Source organism: Planococcus citri, chromosome 4 (genome assembly GCF_950023065.1).
Source record: "Planococcus citri chromosome 4, ihPlaCitr1.1, whole genome shotgun sequence".
Classification (NCBI taxonomy): Eukaryota; Metazoa; Arthropoda; class Insecta; order Hemiptera; family Pseudococcidae; genus Planococcus; species Planococcus citri.
Genome location: NC_088680.1, coordinates 24,104,039 through 24,120,568, shown reverse-complemented (window position 1 = coordinate 24,120,568; position 16,530 = coordinate 24,104,039). Strand labels below are relative to the sequence as shown.

Below are 16,530 nucleotides of genomic sequence, written 5' to 3'. Positions count from 1 at the left end.
TTTCAAAAAGTAAACTAATTGCCATGGTAAATTTTCCAAGACAATTTTACCGACTTGAAGTAGGTATTGGTGACGTTATTGAAAAAGAATAAATTACTTATGCTGACAGTAGGGAACTTCTAGGTCATACTAAGGCAATGATTTCGCTTGCGAGTAAAATATTTCGGATTTCACTCCACGACTGACTGAAACCAGAATCCAAGGAAATTGAAAAACATCCAAAAATTTGAGGAATTTTGACGCGAATGATTATGAACAAAATTTTAAAAATATTTTGATTTTACCCTTTTCAATTTTTAAAATAACACAAACATTGCATAAATTGATTTGAAAATTTAAAATGCTCGGTTCCACATCTTTTAACCACAATGTTGTCAGATTAAATTTTATCAGAGGTGAGCAAAATAGGCTTGAGTTCTTTCAAAAAACTGTCTAGTAAATACCCAATGTTTTTTTTTTCTTTCTCAAAGTGACATCAGACATAAATTTTTTTATCATTTATGTGGTTTTCTTTTCGTTTTTTTACGTTTCATTTTCTTTACTTGACGTATGCAGGTTTTACAATGCAGATAAGAAACAAATAGAATAAGTATTTGCCTGTGAAATTTCGTGGTCGATTTTTTACACAGCTAAAATTTTCAGAGTAAGGTTATTATGAATTTGAATCAGAATTGGTACAGTTGAGACGTAGCAGGGCATCTGTGAATTACTTAATCTATTTTCTGGGTGGTGGTATTTTTAAAAACAACGTGATTCAGAATCAAAAGTGAATGAGCAAAACGGTGATTCACATTCTAGCAATTAATAACAGGTTTTAAAAATGGATTTTGAATCCAGAAATGAAATTTTTGGGATAGATATGTATTGCTCTCCATCGCCAAATATTGAAAAAAACAAAAACGAAAAAAAAAACAGAAAACTTGAAAGTCTTCTCTGAATGAAGGCATTTTTTTCTGCTAGAATCGGAGTTTGAAATTATTTCAAGGATTCAGTGTTTTTTTTTTCAAGTTTATACTTCCGAATCAAAAATTGATCTCCATCGAAAATCGATTCATTTGCGATTTTGACGATCTCGTACGAGTATAATCGATCATGTTCGAAAAGAAAACTCAATTTTACATTCAAAAATTGATTTTACACTCAAAAATCGATTGGTCGAGCCCCAAAAATCGATTCTTTTTTGATTTTTGACCTCATACGATCGATCGCATGTTCGAAATGAAAAATCAATTTTAGCCTTAAAAATATACCATTTGATCAAAAATCGATTTATTTTGGTTATCGATCTCACGTGATTGATCAAGTTCAAAATTTTTTTTGTATCGTTCGATCTGTTTCATCTTCGTTTTTGTTTGACAATAATATTATTGGCCAACGTTTTTTTCTTCTCAAAAAAAAATTTTCCAACCTCTTTTTTTAATCGATGAAGTAGATTTTTTTGATTTTAGATTTCGATTATGCGAATTATTCGACCAATCTTTCCAACTTCGTTTTCATTTGGAAACAATTAAACAAAATTACCTACTTAAAATTGTTTTTTTTTCTTCAAAAATTGACATTTTTCTCATCAACCAAGGCTTTATTTTAGATTGTGATCACAAAATATGATTGATCTTTTCAAAAATTATTGGGAAAATCTCGTAACAAATGAAACTCGAAATATCGAAAATAAAATAACTTTTTCAGATTTTATAAGTCTGACATCTTTTTGAGAATTCAACCAAGTTTTCAAGTTTTCAAAGGTCAACGGGACTCGAATTATGGACCGACTCTCAGCTCAAAATACATTCACATATTGGGTTCGAAGAGAATGCCTGGAGAGGAATGGAGCTAAATACCCCATAACCCATAAATAAATAAAAAGTGAAAAAAAGTCGTTTCAATACATGGTTTTTCAACTTCATGGGAATATTTTGAAACATTACTGCTGTAATTTTTAATGTTCGGGAGTCAGAGTACGTAGGTATAAACATTATAATCACTGTGAATGAAAATGATACATTTTGAGGAAAGTACCTCAGGATTTAAAGTTGCAAGAATGTTAGTTAATTGAATAGTAAAAATATTTCAGAGTCAATCAGTTGGAAAAAAATGCCAAGGTGTTAAAGTAACGAAAATTTTTATCTTACATTTACTGTCAATTATTTTCTTTTATTTTTTTAAAAACCACAGGGCGGATGTAATAAAAAAAAAAACAATTCACGGTCAGTTATCACTTAAAACTGTTCGACACGAAGACATTATATGAACAGATAATGCCATATCTTTGAAAAAACATTAAAAATAATTGCCAAATTCGTATGCCAACTGACTCATTATCGTTGACATTGACGTAATCCACGTGAAAGCAATGTTAAACTTTCCACCGCTAAATTTTTTCACTTGTGCTTTCGACAGTAGGTAATAAAATATAAAATTTTAAAAAAGTTGACATTGTGCAGAAAACTATAAAAAAAAAAGTCGTTCATTTCGAGGCAACGTGTTGATAACTTGCGATTACCTTCACAAATTGTAAGCAAATTGTAAAATTTTCGTAAAACAAGAAAAATTTTCAATTTTTTTCCTGTGTATGAGCTGGCTTTGAATTCAGAAAATGAGAATTGAGAACTGAGTGTACCTATCCCTTTTAAAAATTATTACATTTTTTACGTCATAATTTTTTCTGTCGACTCACTGAAAATTATGGCTCTATCTCAATTGGAAAAAATATGGGAATGTGAAATTGAACGTTCTGGAAATTTTCCTCCAGAATATCTTAATTAATTCTTATAAAAATTTATACTTTTAATTTCGCGAAAACGCGAAACGACATTAATTAAAAATACATTATACGTCACAAGGTTGTACACAGTAAACTACACAAACGGTGAAAAAAAAGGTATCTTCACTCCTTCTCCCCCTCCCCCTGCCAGAGAAAAAATAAGGGAAAAGTTACCTGCTACACGAGGAGCAGCACGCTGTATATGCAAAAGTTGAACAGACAGGGGATTTTGTCAATATTCCACTCACGTACGAATTTCCACAAGATAAGTTTTATTTCAGTGAAGGTATTTCGCCGGTGTAGTTTACGTTTTATACAACGAGTGTGCACACGATGGCACGTAAATAATGGCGGGGATCGTCAAAATGTGATTAATTTGTAATGAATCACCCGTAAAAGCGACGAATTTGCAATTTTCAAGTTCATAAGGTGAATAGAAATGAAGTCTGTTGTATCGAGTTCATTGAGAATACTAACGTGTTTTCGTTTTTCTTTTTCTGTTGCAGGAAATACGGAAAGTCTTTCAAGCAGTAAGTGAATTTCAACATATTATGGTGTTTTTTTGAAGAAAAAAAAAAGGAGACGCGGTAGATGATGTAGAATATAGTAAAGTAGATGAAGAAGGGGTCTCGGGTATATTGTAGAATTTGGTGTAGAAAAATGATACCTAAATGGTGTCGTTGTAATGGTATTGTGAACAGCTACTGTAGAGAATATTTTTATTCCTGTTTATTTACTTACTTGAAAAATAGCTCTTTTTCTTAAAAGTTCGTTTTTTTTTAGGAAAAAATATCAGAGAATCCATCAGATGCTTTTCTGATAAAAATTAAGAGACTCAGAGAATCGTTCTCAAACGACTCAAAAAAGTTTTTTAGCTCACTTATTTTTTCGATTTATATACCTACCTATAAAGGTATAGGGAGGCACTGAGGGGTAAAATTAAAAAAATAAATGGTCACTTCGAATTATAAAAATCGATGTTTTTCCGAAATTTTGCAAAAATTGAGAACTGGATGAACATGTGGAGTGGTAAAATTTCTCTCCCCAGAACTTGATTCAAAAAACGTTTGAACTTTCAAAAACAAAGTCAAAATGTTGAGCAGTCAACTTTTTGTTTAAAATTTTGAATATTTCAAAAATCCTAATGAGTGAATAATTTGAACTCAGCGCCCACAAAATCTCAAGAAATTTTTTCATATTTTCGACGTTGTAAGGGCATTAGTGAAAATTCAAAAGAATCAAAAAAATACCTACTAAGCCTATAATTATTTGAACTCAGGCCTTCGAATCTATATAGCAATCGATATTCCACCTCATTTTAAATTTTTTTTCAATATAATGATGAAAAAATCACCAGAATGTCTTCATGACCCTAGAATTTTTTTTAGAATGTCTGGTGACTCCTTGGTGAACTCTGGTAACTTCTTGGTGACAGATTCACCAGAAGTCACCACGTAAGTTTTCCACCTTTCTTGGTGAATTTATGATGAAAAAATCACCAGAATGCCCTCAGAGCCTCTGAAACTTTTTTTGAATGTCTTCTGACTCCTTGGTGAATTCTGGTGACTTCTTGGTGACAGATTCACCAAAAATCACCAGGTGAATTCATGATGAACAAATCATCAGAATGTCCTCATGACCCTGGAAATTTTTTTTTTGAATGTCTGGTTGAGTACTTGGGAAACTCTGGTGACTTCTTGGTGACTAATTCACCAGAAGTCACCAAGTTGGTCTAATGTCTTTTTATGGTGAATTGTTGGTGAAGAAATCACCAGAATGTCCGCATGGCCCTTGAACATTGTTTTGAATGTCTGGTGACTCCTTGGTGAATTCTGGTGACTTCTTGGTGACAGATTGTCCAGAAGTCGCCTAGTGAGTTCTTGACTTTTTTTAGGTGAATTTTAAATTTTGATCAAAAAATTGAAGTTTTTTGTGTCTCTAAAGGGTGTTGAGATCCCATTTTGAAAAATTTTAGCGGAAAAAATTAAAGATTTGATTTTTTGAACTCCTTACTAAAAATATTAATTTTTCATATTGAAAGTTCAAATTCGAAATTTTCACATTTTAATCGCTATTTCTATGTAATTTTCCTTCGACTCTTCTCAAAGCCCCTTGATAGATTTGTTCTAAGTTCACATAATGTGTAGTTTTATAATTATGGGTATGAGCTTTCAAAGTCTGGCAGTTAGGCGAAAAAAGTGGGGCCCATCCTCCGCTTCAATGGGCCAACCATCGAAGGGTCAGGACGTGACCATAAAAAAAGACCTTGAAAAAAAATTAACCGATTAGGAAAGTCCTTGGATTCAATTTCACGTGGAACAAGTAAAGAAAAAGCCAACCATATTATAAATTTCATATTTACGGCAAACTGATTAGGCAATTTTATTAACACGTGCGCTATTTCATAACAACTGATAGAGATGGAACGATTTTCGACCATGCGTCTTTCAGTTTTGATATAGGTACCTACTTTTGGAATTTTTTTTGAATGTACATAATTATTATTTCAAAATAGGAACTTCTGAAGGAGAGGGGATGGCCCCTTCCCTTGAATTTGAGTCAAAATTTCAGAAAAAATTGAGGTGTGTAATATATCGATTGATATGTTTTTGGAGGTGAACATGATTGATTACGAACTTGTTTTTTTTTTGTTGGACATTCTCCAAGACCCTTAAAATGACCTTTTTTTCATAGTGCTTGCTCTCCTCTCCCCCTACTCACCAAAACTTCCCTCCAATGAATTTTTATTTTAAAAACATGTTTTTGGTTTAAATTCAAAAAATCTTCATGCCAGCTGAGGAATTTTTTTCTCAAATTTTCTGCATTCAAAGTGACTTAAAGACATTTAAAAAACTTAGAATTTTGATTGAGCGAGTTATTTGTTTCGTGGTTTGGAAAAATGTTTTAATTTATGAATCAGCAAATCTAGGTGAATCAATTTAAGCTCTTTGGGTAGAAAATTGTCTATTTTCGAGGTTTTTTGGTCGAAGAAGAGGAAGGAAGTAAACACAAGTTGTAATTGGCGGTTCCTAGAAATATATTTTATGAGTTCGTTTATTTTATCTAAACACTGATATGCTCAAAAAATACATTGTAACTATACAACTTGGTCAAAAATTAGTTATCACAAATCAACAGCTACCAAATTTTACTGTTAAAATGTAGCATGATGGATCAAAAAATAATTTGGCGTTTCGCTACGAGATTTTTTTTATTGTATGTACCTACCTACTTATTTGATAATTTCCCAATTTGTCTGAAAATTATAAATTTTTGTCTGAGGGGGAGGGAGGAGGAAAGAAAATCCTGAAAAATGTACAGGATTTCTTGGATCGCGGAAACAGATATCAAAGATTTTGAAATTCAGTGGACATTCCATTTTGAGTTGAAAACCTCTCAGAAAAGATTTTAGTCCCAAGTATCCTTAATAGGGAGATACCTATTTTGAGCTTTCAAAAAGAGGGTATTTTCAACCAAACTTATTTTTCTCACTATTATAGCTCCCATTTAAATTATTTTGCAAAAAATAATCCAGTTTTTGAAGACGGTATTTGATATTTTGTGTCAACCCAGGCCATTGACTTCAAAATTCCACTGTGTATGGCTCTACTAAGTGATTGAAAATTTTCGAAATGCTCATATTTGGATAAATTTGTGTTTTGAATTTTCATCTCAAATATTTCGCGTTGATTAATGATTACGTCAAAACATAGAAATATATCATTTCAGAAAGTAGAAAAGTATTTTTGTGCACAGAGATGGTGCCAAATTTTAATCATTACCTATCGCCAATTTAAAAAATTCGAAAAAATTTGATAAGTTTTTGGTAATTTTTCTCGTTTTTTTGAAGTTTTTGATCCTGACCCAAAAAGTGGCACTACTATGTATACAGGTGAGGTAGAGACTCGAGCAAAAAAACTGATATTTTTTCAAAAATTCTTCTTCTTTGAAAGCTCATACTCTCCTCAAAGAACACCTCCGGAGCTAAACAAATTTCTGAATGATTTTGAACTCATAATGAGGGTCTACACTAAATTTATAGTCAAGACCCTCTGGCACTTTTTCGCCATGATCCGCCATTACTCGTATTATGATTTCGAATCAGTGAAATTTTATTGGAGGAAGTATTAATATTTATATTCAGAATTTGTCGACAATTCTCCGGGTAAAAATAAACACTCGCTTGAATAAATCGAACTAAAAATTTGAAAACAGACACGAAAAAAAACCTAACGGAAAAATCCACACGGTTCACGGCCAACAGAATTGTACAGAATAAAAGTTCAAGTACCTACGTCTGAAAAAAAAATACAATTCAACGATACATATTTATCAACTACAATAATACCCAAGGCCCCTTTACGTTACAACAACATAAAACGCTCCCAGCGGTAAAATGGCCTAAGCTCGTAACTCGACGAGTATTTTTTTTCTCTCACCCACCGAGCACCTATAAATTATAAACAGAGAGCACGTGCGTCGCCACCGATAATTACGTAGAGAGATTTTCAAAAACAATATACAGTAATAAGTTGCATCTGTGCTGGGCCACCTTCCACCTCCTCCAGCCCACAGCACGTTACTCTACGTACAATTTACGGCGGTTACGTATGCAATTTAATTAACACGAAGTATCGGTTGCGCTGCTCCCCCCTGCCCCTGCGCCGGCTTTTCCACCAGATATAATACGTATGCAACGTGTATCGTCAATTAGCTTTCTCATTCAGTATCCTGCAGTCGATACTTTGGTGTAATATACGAATATGTGCATTTTAAGAAGAGATTAACGTTGGAGTCGTTGGATGAGGAGCAAAAAAGGATGGATGGGAAGCTATATAGCAGCAATTTTCATATCTGTACTAATCCATCTAAATACTATATGTATACGAGAAACGTTAGTACACAGTATATAGTATAGGCTTTTTCTGCAATGCAACGAGTGTATATAGTATTTCGCCATTAGATTAGCCGAGTGGAAAATTCACTAAAAGCTTTTTTTCCTCGCTTTGCCTCCCCTCCCCCCTTCGGCTCCACACTTTGCCACGTTATTGTGTGTAAAACAAAAAGAAAGTGCTGCTGCGAATCGACGTCCGAAAGATGAAAGTGTTTGCCACAGGCGAAAGAAGCTTTATTGTTTCACTATTACTAGGGGTGCCAGTGCTAACACTGGAGCTGCGCTTCTAGTGTATCTAGTTAGAATATGATAAGACTGGGTGCCTGCCTGTTACCGGTATACGCATACACTATACTCGTATATATTGTACCGTCAAAGGGAAAATATAACTATTGCATAGACAGCTTTTTGGCTCGTTCTTCAAACATATTAACCGTTCCAGTGTTTACCGACTTGTTACACGTTCTGGTTCTGCCATACAGCAAGCCGGGTGTTTTATCGGTGGGTGTTTTCTTTTTCGTTTTACGAAAACATTGCGAGTGAAAAATAGCCCTTCTTTTGGGCGCGAAATTTTAAATGTAAATTGTCATTAGTGACCGACGATGTGGCGGAGGAAGGTAAACAATGTGGAATTTTATTGGATGGGATGCGTTTTTAGATGTATTTTGTAATATATTAAAGGGGGAAACTTTGCATGGGCTTGTATTTGAATTTCAGTCTTTTTTTCCAAATTTGATCTCGAGTAAAGATATCACAAGAAAACATTTCAAACTTACTATTTCCGATTTGAACAATACCATAACTAGATAAAGACTCTCGTAACCCAAATTTCAGGAGGCTAAAGTTAATTTTTGAACTTTTGGCGAATTTTCGAACAAATAAAATAAAAATGCTGGTTTAATTTAACTTTTTTATGCTGTATAAATTTTTTGAGCAACGGAAACCGATGTGAATAATTCCTTCAATTCAACTCCAGCACATCAACAGCTACTAGTTTTGAGCCATTCTGAAGCCGCCAGCCATTTTCAATTTTTTCTGGAAATTTTGAAATTGCTCTGGAGGGGCCAAAAATTTTGAACTTGCAGTTCTGGAATTTTGCGATAATCATGTAAAATGACTGAGAAGGTGCCCAATAAGCATCGATTAAAGTTATACGTTCTGAAGTTGCATTTTTGACCCCTCCAGACGAGTGTTTTGAAATTTCCAGAGAAATTGAAAAGTGACTGGAGGCTCCAGATTTGCCCAAAACTTATAGTTGTTGTGTGTGTGTGAGTTGAATTGATGGAATTGTTCACATTGATTGGTTGACTATGCTCAAGACAATTATATTTCATAAAAAAGTTTAAAAATTAAAACAGATTTTTTTTAGGTTTTTTGAATTTTAAAAAATTTGCCAAAAATAAAAAAAAAACAGACTTTAGAACTTGAATTTTGTCGCGAAGGGTGTAATAATCTAGTAATTAAAAACACCTCCAAAAAAATTGGTTACGAAGGTTTTAGGACATGCTCTTTCGATCTATTTTGGTTTCTTACAAATCTGAGGGTGTGAGTTTAAAAAGTTCTGTTGTCAGATAAAAATCTCCCAAGTTCCTTCTTAAAACAGAAATTTTTATGGCAATATTTTAATTTTTCAGCATCCTTGAACTCGCCTCATATTCAATATGAATAGGTGGCTGAAATACAATAGTTTCAGGTTTCACGTTTTTTGAGAAAATTCTCAAAAAAAAAGTACAAAAATTTAATCGCGCAGCTGCAACATCATAAATTGATTTTATCCTCCAGTTTTAAACCTTGCTAACAACGCTTAAAAACACATATTTGAATTTTTTGTTCTTTTTCATTGTTTTCACTCCAAAAATTCTGCCAAAGAAAATTGTAACGTAAGCGAAAAAAACAAACAATTTGCCAAGTTGAACTGCCTAGTCAAATTTTTATTGATTTTTTGCAATTTTTCCAAGATTTAAGGAAATGGAAGTCCCTTTCTGATTACTTTTATCAGAGGCAATCCTCAATAAGCTATAAAAAATTTAATAAATGTATAGAAAATTATAATTCCATGGTTTCAACAGCCCAGTCAAACTCTTTGATTTTTTTGTTGATCTATGTATAGTGCAGAAATATCTGTTTTAGTAACCTCAAAACCTGAAAAATACATTATTTTGCAATTGAGAAAAATAGATTCGCGTTTTCTTCTAGAAGGAAAGTATCTTCAACGGCAGAAAAATATTATAACTAGAGGAAGCAAAATTTTAGATGCTCAAGTATACTTACTCACCTAACGTGCATTTTTCAATTTTTGTTGAATTTTTGAAGCTTTTTTTGTGGGCTTAAAAACACCTTTAATCGACTCAGGGAGATCGAAATTAATTTAAAAAGTCGATTGTAGCTTTGCAACTTTATTAAGTAAAATTTTATAGAAATTTCAACTTCCAAAAATGTGCTGGAGACTCCAGTTTAGAAGTACTCAAAAAAGTTCGAAGTCCTTTCCAATCGATTTGGGGATCTGAAATCTCCCCCTCCCAATCCAAACATAAAAATTGAATTGATTCTCACCTTACCTACACATACAGTATAAAAAGTCTTATTTTTATTCCAAGATTGCCAAACAAATAGTCCTGTTTTTTTACTAAACTTACATGGTTTTGTTTTTGTTTTTTTTTTTTTGCCAAATTTGTCCAAGTCCAACAGTGTCAATTTTTGAAGAAAAAATTGTCAAAAGTCGCCACTTTTTGGTAAAACAGTAGAGAATATGTCCATTTTTGACACAATTGTCTTAAATTGTTCAATTTTTTCAAAACTGTCGATAAGTTTTCATTTCTTATAAAATTGTCAAAAAGGCCCGATTTTTGCCAATTATTGTTAAACAGCCTTACTTACCTATTCTTGCCAAGATTGCCCAAAAAATTGTGTTCTTGCCATAATTGTTAAAAGTTCCCATATTGTCAGAGTGTTTATTTTTGGCAAATAGACGAAAACTTTTAATATTTTTCATCCAAAAAGTAGCTTTTTGATAAAATGGTCGAATTTTTTGCCAAAAACATCCAAAACGCATTGGTTTTTGCATTGCCTGCCTAAAAAGTCATGTATAAAATCCTGTTTTTTACAACATTCCTTAAAAGCTTCCTTTTTTGTAAAATTTCATTTTTTATCCCCCAAATTCTTTTATTTGTCCACTTTTTATGGCAATTTTTCGATATTTTTGAAATTTTCATTGAGAGTACTTTGAAGGCTTTGCATGTCATCGCAAAAAAAGCCGGAGGATATACTCGTATCTTTATACCAAATTTCAAATTTTTAGGTTAGTTTGTAAAATTGATTTTTTACATTTTTGGCCCGAATTCTATTACTAAAAGTTCGCCAAAAATCAAAAAATACGCTTTAAGCTCTAAAACTTTGTCTGATTCGAAAATTTTTCTGCCAGTGAAGATACCTAGATGTGTGAAAATTTTCAAAATCTTAACATCACATTAAAAAAAAGAACTGTTAAAAAAGAAGAAAAAAACTGAAGACCTTCAAAATACTCAAGTATCTAATTTTATTTCAAAACTCAAGAACTAAAAACATACTTTTATCTCATTTTCTTCTGAAAAATAATGCCAGTTTCAGAATCTACGGTATCAAAAACGTAACTCTTTATACTTTCTCACATCTTCATTTGCGAAGTTTTGAATGACTCCAATGTCCTTCTCTATCGTCAAAAAAAAAAAATACCAAATAAATTCGAAAGGGTATTCCCGGATAAGATAGGTGAAATGCCCCTGTCCTCGGATTTTTGAAATTTTGATGAAACATTGTTGGGTGCCTTTAAAAAAAATGTTTGAGCCAAAAAAATTTCCTCCACCCCACCCCACCCCCCCCCTTGACCCCTGGGGCCAAAAAACGCTTTTTTCGGGAGAAAAATCATACTTCAACGAGTTTTGAATAGAAATTTATGAATTCACCCAAAATATGTACAGGAAACATGGGTCTATCCACATGAATTTTTTCGAAATTTTTCGCCCCCCCCCCCCCGGGGGGACATATTGACAAAAGAAAATTAGAAACCGCCGTATCTCCGAACCTAATTCTTGCACACAAAATTTCTTTTCTTCAAAAAATATATCTGCATGAGTACTATAATTGGTATTTTTTTCAAATTTTTTCTCCAGGTGGGTCATCTTCAAAAATTCAAAAAACACTCAAAAATCCATTATTTGTGTCACGGAACCGCCAAAAAAAGCGATATTGCCAGGGATATAATTCTGAAATTTTGCATGCGGACCTCTAAAAACAATATAAAACCGACCAACTTCTTGAAAACTTGATTTTGGGGCCATAGGCACCCCCTCCCCTAATTTTGGGGCGAAAGAAGATCGACAATATGGGTATCGTTTCCATATGAATCGAACTTGCTGAACACGAATATGAAGTTAGATTTGCAGTTGGACCCTTCTAAGGGTCACATTGGGGGGGGGGTGCTCAAAAATTTGACATTTCGATAAATATGCTTCAGTATAGTGCAACTCGTATTTACGCCATGATCAGTTGCATGGCATAAATAGTGCTATGATGAAGCATGTGTCACAAAAATTTTTTTTTGGGAAACCAACGTTTCGAATGTGGGTTGTAGATGGGTTCAACTTAAAAAAGATACATTGAAAAATATCATTCCTAAAACTGCAGAAAATATATTTTGGAACGCACGTGGTGTTAACTTTTTATTGCTAAAAATTTCCTAAATTTAATATGTATTGGCATCACTGAGTTCCCAAAAATATTTCCTCAGTTTCAGAAATGATGTCTTTCAATATTTTGTAGTCATCAACGCGAAACATTTGCGAATAAAAATTTTTCAAAAGATCAACTGATCCAACAATAAACGATTTGCAAATTTTCAATCACTCAGTAGAACGCTAATAGTGATCTTGGATTTTGACTGCAATAGCATAGATCATCGCAGAATCTCAAATGCTTTCATTTGGGACTGGACTATTTTTTTCAAATCAAATTGAGTATACCTAGTGGCTGCAGGGGAAAAACACGATTTTTTCGAAAATGCCCAATCTTTGAAGGCCCATATCTTCCTTTTAGGATACCTTTCAACTCAAAATGACGGGTTCTGCTAAATTTGGTAAAAATCCACCTTTTTTTTGAAGCATGTTTTCACGAAAAATCGAATTTTTGGGCAACCCCCTCCCCCAATGTGACCCATAGGAGGGTCCAACTGCAAATCTAACTTCATATTCGTGTTCAGCAAGTTCGATTCATATGGAAACGATACCCATATTGTCGATCTTCTTTCGCCCCAAAATTAGGGGAGGGGGTGCCTATGGCCCCAAAATCAAGTTTTCAAGAAGTTGGTCGGTTTTATATTGTTTTTAGAGGTCCGCATGCAAAATTTCAGAATTATATCCCTGGCAATATCGCTTTTTTTGGCGGTTCCGTGACACAAATAATGGATTTTTGAGTGTTTTTTGAATTTTTGAAGATGACCCACCTGGAGAAAAAATTTGAAAAAAATACCAATTATAGTACTCATGCAGATATATTTTTTGAAGAAAAGAAATTTTGTGTGCAAGAATTAGGTTCGGAGATACGGCGGTTTCTAATTTTCTTTTGTCAATATGTCCCCCCGGGGGGGGCCGAAAAATTTCGAAAAAATTCATGTGGATAGACCCATGTTTCCTGTACATATTTTGGGTGAATTCATAAATTTCTATTCAAAACTCGTTGAAGTATGATTTTTCTCCCGAAAAAAGCGTTTTTTGGCCCCAGGGGTCAAGGGGGAAGGGGTGGGGTGGAGGAAATTTTTTTGGCTCAAACGTTTTTTTTAAAGGCACCCAACAATGTTTCATCAAAATTTCAAAAATCCGAGGACAGGGGCATTTCACCTATCTTATACGGGAATACCCTTTGTTACGTGATTTTGAAAAATAATGTTCCAAGTAATAGTTAAACTAGCTCTCCTGTACGAGTACTAACGTAAGTACTACGTAAGTAGGTATAGGTACGTACATTATCAATAATTCATATTTACGGCAAACTGGTTATGCAATTTTATTAACATGTAGGTATGAATTCCAATTCATTTTTATAAGGCAAAATTATAAGTACCAAAATAAAGCTTTCGCACAAAATCATTTATGAGGCACTCCTACTGGCTAGATTCCCTTCATTTCACCCTCTCCTTCTCTCACCTCCACCGTGAATTCAGAGGCTAGGAGTCTCGATGTTTTTGTAGTGCTTCAATTTTTTGTTCTGATACCCAACTTTGGAGCCCTATCAAATGAAATCGATTTAAGTTGGAGAAGACTGTTGAAACATTTTTTAAGAACGTTGAAGGGAAATTCGAAATCATTCTATGAAAATTTTTGAAATTTTGAAGTTGATTTTTTTTACGGAAGCTCAATTTTAGAATGAAAGTCAAATTCGAAACCTACAATAACAGAAAATTAGGAAAACTTCGGTATCTAGGCTGATTAATTTACGTCCAAATAATTATGTTCCATTCTGGGATTTTGTATCCCCAAACCACCCCCTCCTCCCATTTGATTCAATTTGAAAAAAAATTGAAAGTCGTGTATGGCATGGCACATCCTTCGTTACGGTAATGTTTTCAATGCTGCTAATTTTGAATTTCAACTAATTTTTTTGTTACAGCTCTCTTTCACATTTGTATGTAGGTAACTTTTTTCTGGTGTCGGTGTGAGAAAAAAAAGGTTGTCCTCAAGGAGCTCTTAATAAATACATATCATCAATTACACATACACGTGCCATGTATCTTCGGATACATAAATGCAATAATACAATACGTACTTACGCGTATAGAAAATACTTTAATCGAATATTCGATCATATTCAATTCAAACTATTTATTTCGTGTATTTTTTCTATCTGTTTTTACAGTAAGCGACAATGGAGTCAGCATAAGCAGAAGAAGTATTCTCGACGTTTCCATTGTAACGTTGGCGTCTTATCTAATTTTAAACATTCGGTTTTAACAAAAGCGATCGGATTAACTCGAATGTAAAGTAGGTATTTTATGCAATTTACTAACGTGTACGTTACCTACCTACGTACTTCTCACTTATAGTTATATTCTTTTCGTCGAAAATGTCATTTCGTCTGATTTTTTTATTCGTTCAACTTGAAACTTAGTACCTAGATCGAAGAAAAAAAAGTAAAAAAATAACGTATTTTCTTTCACATGTATGTTACAGATTCTCTCGAAAGGAACTATGACGTTAAACAAAACACACCAACACGTGGAAATACAAACACGTGCTCGGGGTGTTGTTGTTCTTTAAAAGGTGGAAATTTGTTACCATTGGTCTGCTTTAGTTGATAAGTTATTTTAAAAATAGTACTTCGGCCGTGTCGTGTGAAATTTTTTTTCGAAAAAAAAGGTGGGGCCGCGGTGTTTGTGATTGATTGGAATTAAGTAACCTACGTGGATTAGTTAATTGGCTCATTAATTGGTACAAGAAATGGATAAAGGGGGAAAAGAGTGACGTGTGTGAGGGTGATTTTTCTCTTTTCCACCGTTTAATTTGATTTTTCACGGCTTCACTTTGAATATAGAAATTTTTTTCTCTTTTGTAATTTTATACATAAATAACCGAATGTTGTCCGAGATAGCTTGGTTTTTTGATTAAATTTTGAGCTTATTGTATAATTATTACTTGAACAAAAAAAATTGTTGAAAAATTAAAAAATTTATTATTATAACTTTTTTTTATTCGATTCTTTCATTTATATATTTATTTTGAATTTTTTTCTCGATTGTTTATAATACGTATTCCTTGTGTTGTGTAAATATCGTGCAAATTTTTATTACGTATTGTATTGTTTTGTTTTTTCTGCTTTTATTGTATAAATAAATGTACTTCTTTTCTCGTTTCGTGATGTGTTGTTTATTAATTTAAATCCTCAAGGAATAAATGATAAAATTTTCAGGTTCATGATCAGCATCGAAATCACTCCTCATGATTTTTATTGTGATATGCCTCAATAAGTCAATTAAACACCATCTTGGAATTTTTTTAATACCAACAAATTGAAAACGCAGTAGGTACATTTCGTTGTTTTTCTTTGTTCTGTTTTTAGCCATAAATAAACTCGCTTTTCTCCCCTATTTTCGTGTTCATTTTGTTTGAATGATTCACGCGAACTGGTGTAATTTATAAGGATGTCGTGTCTTGGAAAATGTATCCTTGGTTCGAATTTATTTCATCGACTGATGTCATCGAGGATAACAATAAATATGATAATAAGTGAAATTATGATAAATTTATAGCGTATCCTTTTTATTGTGTATTCGAATCCCATGTAAGTAAGTATACGATTCCAAGTCAAGGTTTTTATGTACACGAGCAATAGTAAGAGTAGTATTCATAGTCGAGTAATTTGACGGTGCTATAAATTGCTAATAATAGTTGTGATAGACGAGCTTTTTATGGCGGATTTTTATGGCTGTTTGATTTCTTAACAATTTGTTCGTTTCGTGCCAAAATTAGGTTTTTAAGGGTAATTTGGCGAGATTTTTACGAGATGGGGGTTGGAGAAAGGGATGCAAGAGGAATGAAAGTTCTTAGAATTGGAAATTTATAACGTATTTTATTTTTATGAATTGGACTTTTGTGGAGATCCTGATTCAAAAAGAGAAAGGTAGACGTGGATACTGGACAGGTGATATTTTATGCCATCTAGGTATTGGACAAAAAATCAAAATAATCATTTAAAAAATTGAAATTTTGGCAACCACCGATTTTAGATAAACTAGCCGAGATGGTTCAACCATTTGATGGTTTTTGAAAAAATAATGACTGTTGTTCTGTAACTGAATTTGAAGAATCACTCACGCCATCTACGATATTTAAGATGAGGTCTAAAAATA

General features: G+C 33.0%; 1 protein-coding gene across 1 annotated transcript in view; it reads left to right on the top strand.

Annotated features, from left to right (window-relative positions):
• Positions 1-15,533, top strand: part of LOC135845344 (uncharacterized) — a 426,634-nt gene extending 411,101 nt beyond the window's left edge. The window contains exons 5-7 of the mRNA XM_065363834.1: positions 3,268-3,291; positions 14,541-14,665; positions 14,855-15,533. Coding sequence (XP_065219906.1) covers positions 3,268-3,291; positions 14,541-14,635 — 119 coding nt within the window. The 3' untranslated portion in view covers positions 14,636-14,665; positions 14,855-15,533. The remainder of the gene's footprint in view (positions 1-3,267; positions 3,292-14,540; positions 14,666-14,854) is intronic.
• Positions 15,534-16,530: the final 997 nt, after the last annotated feature.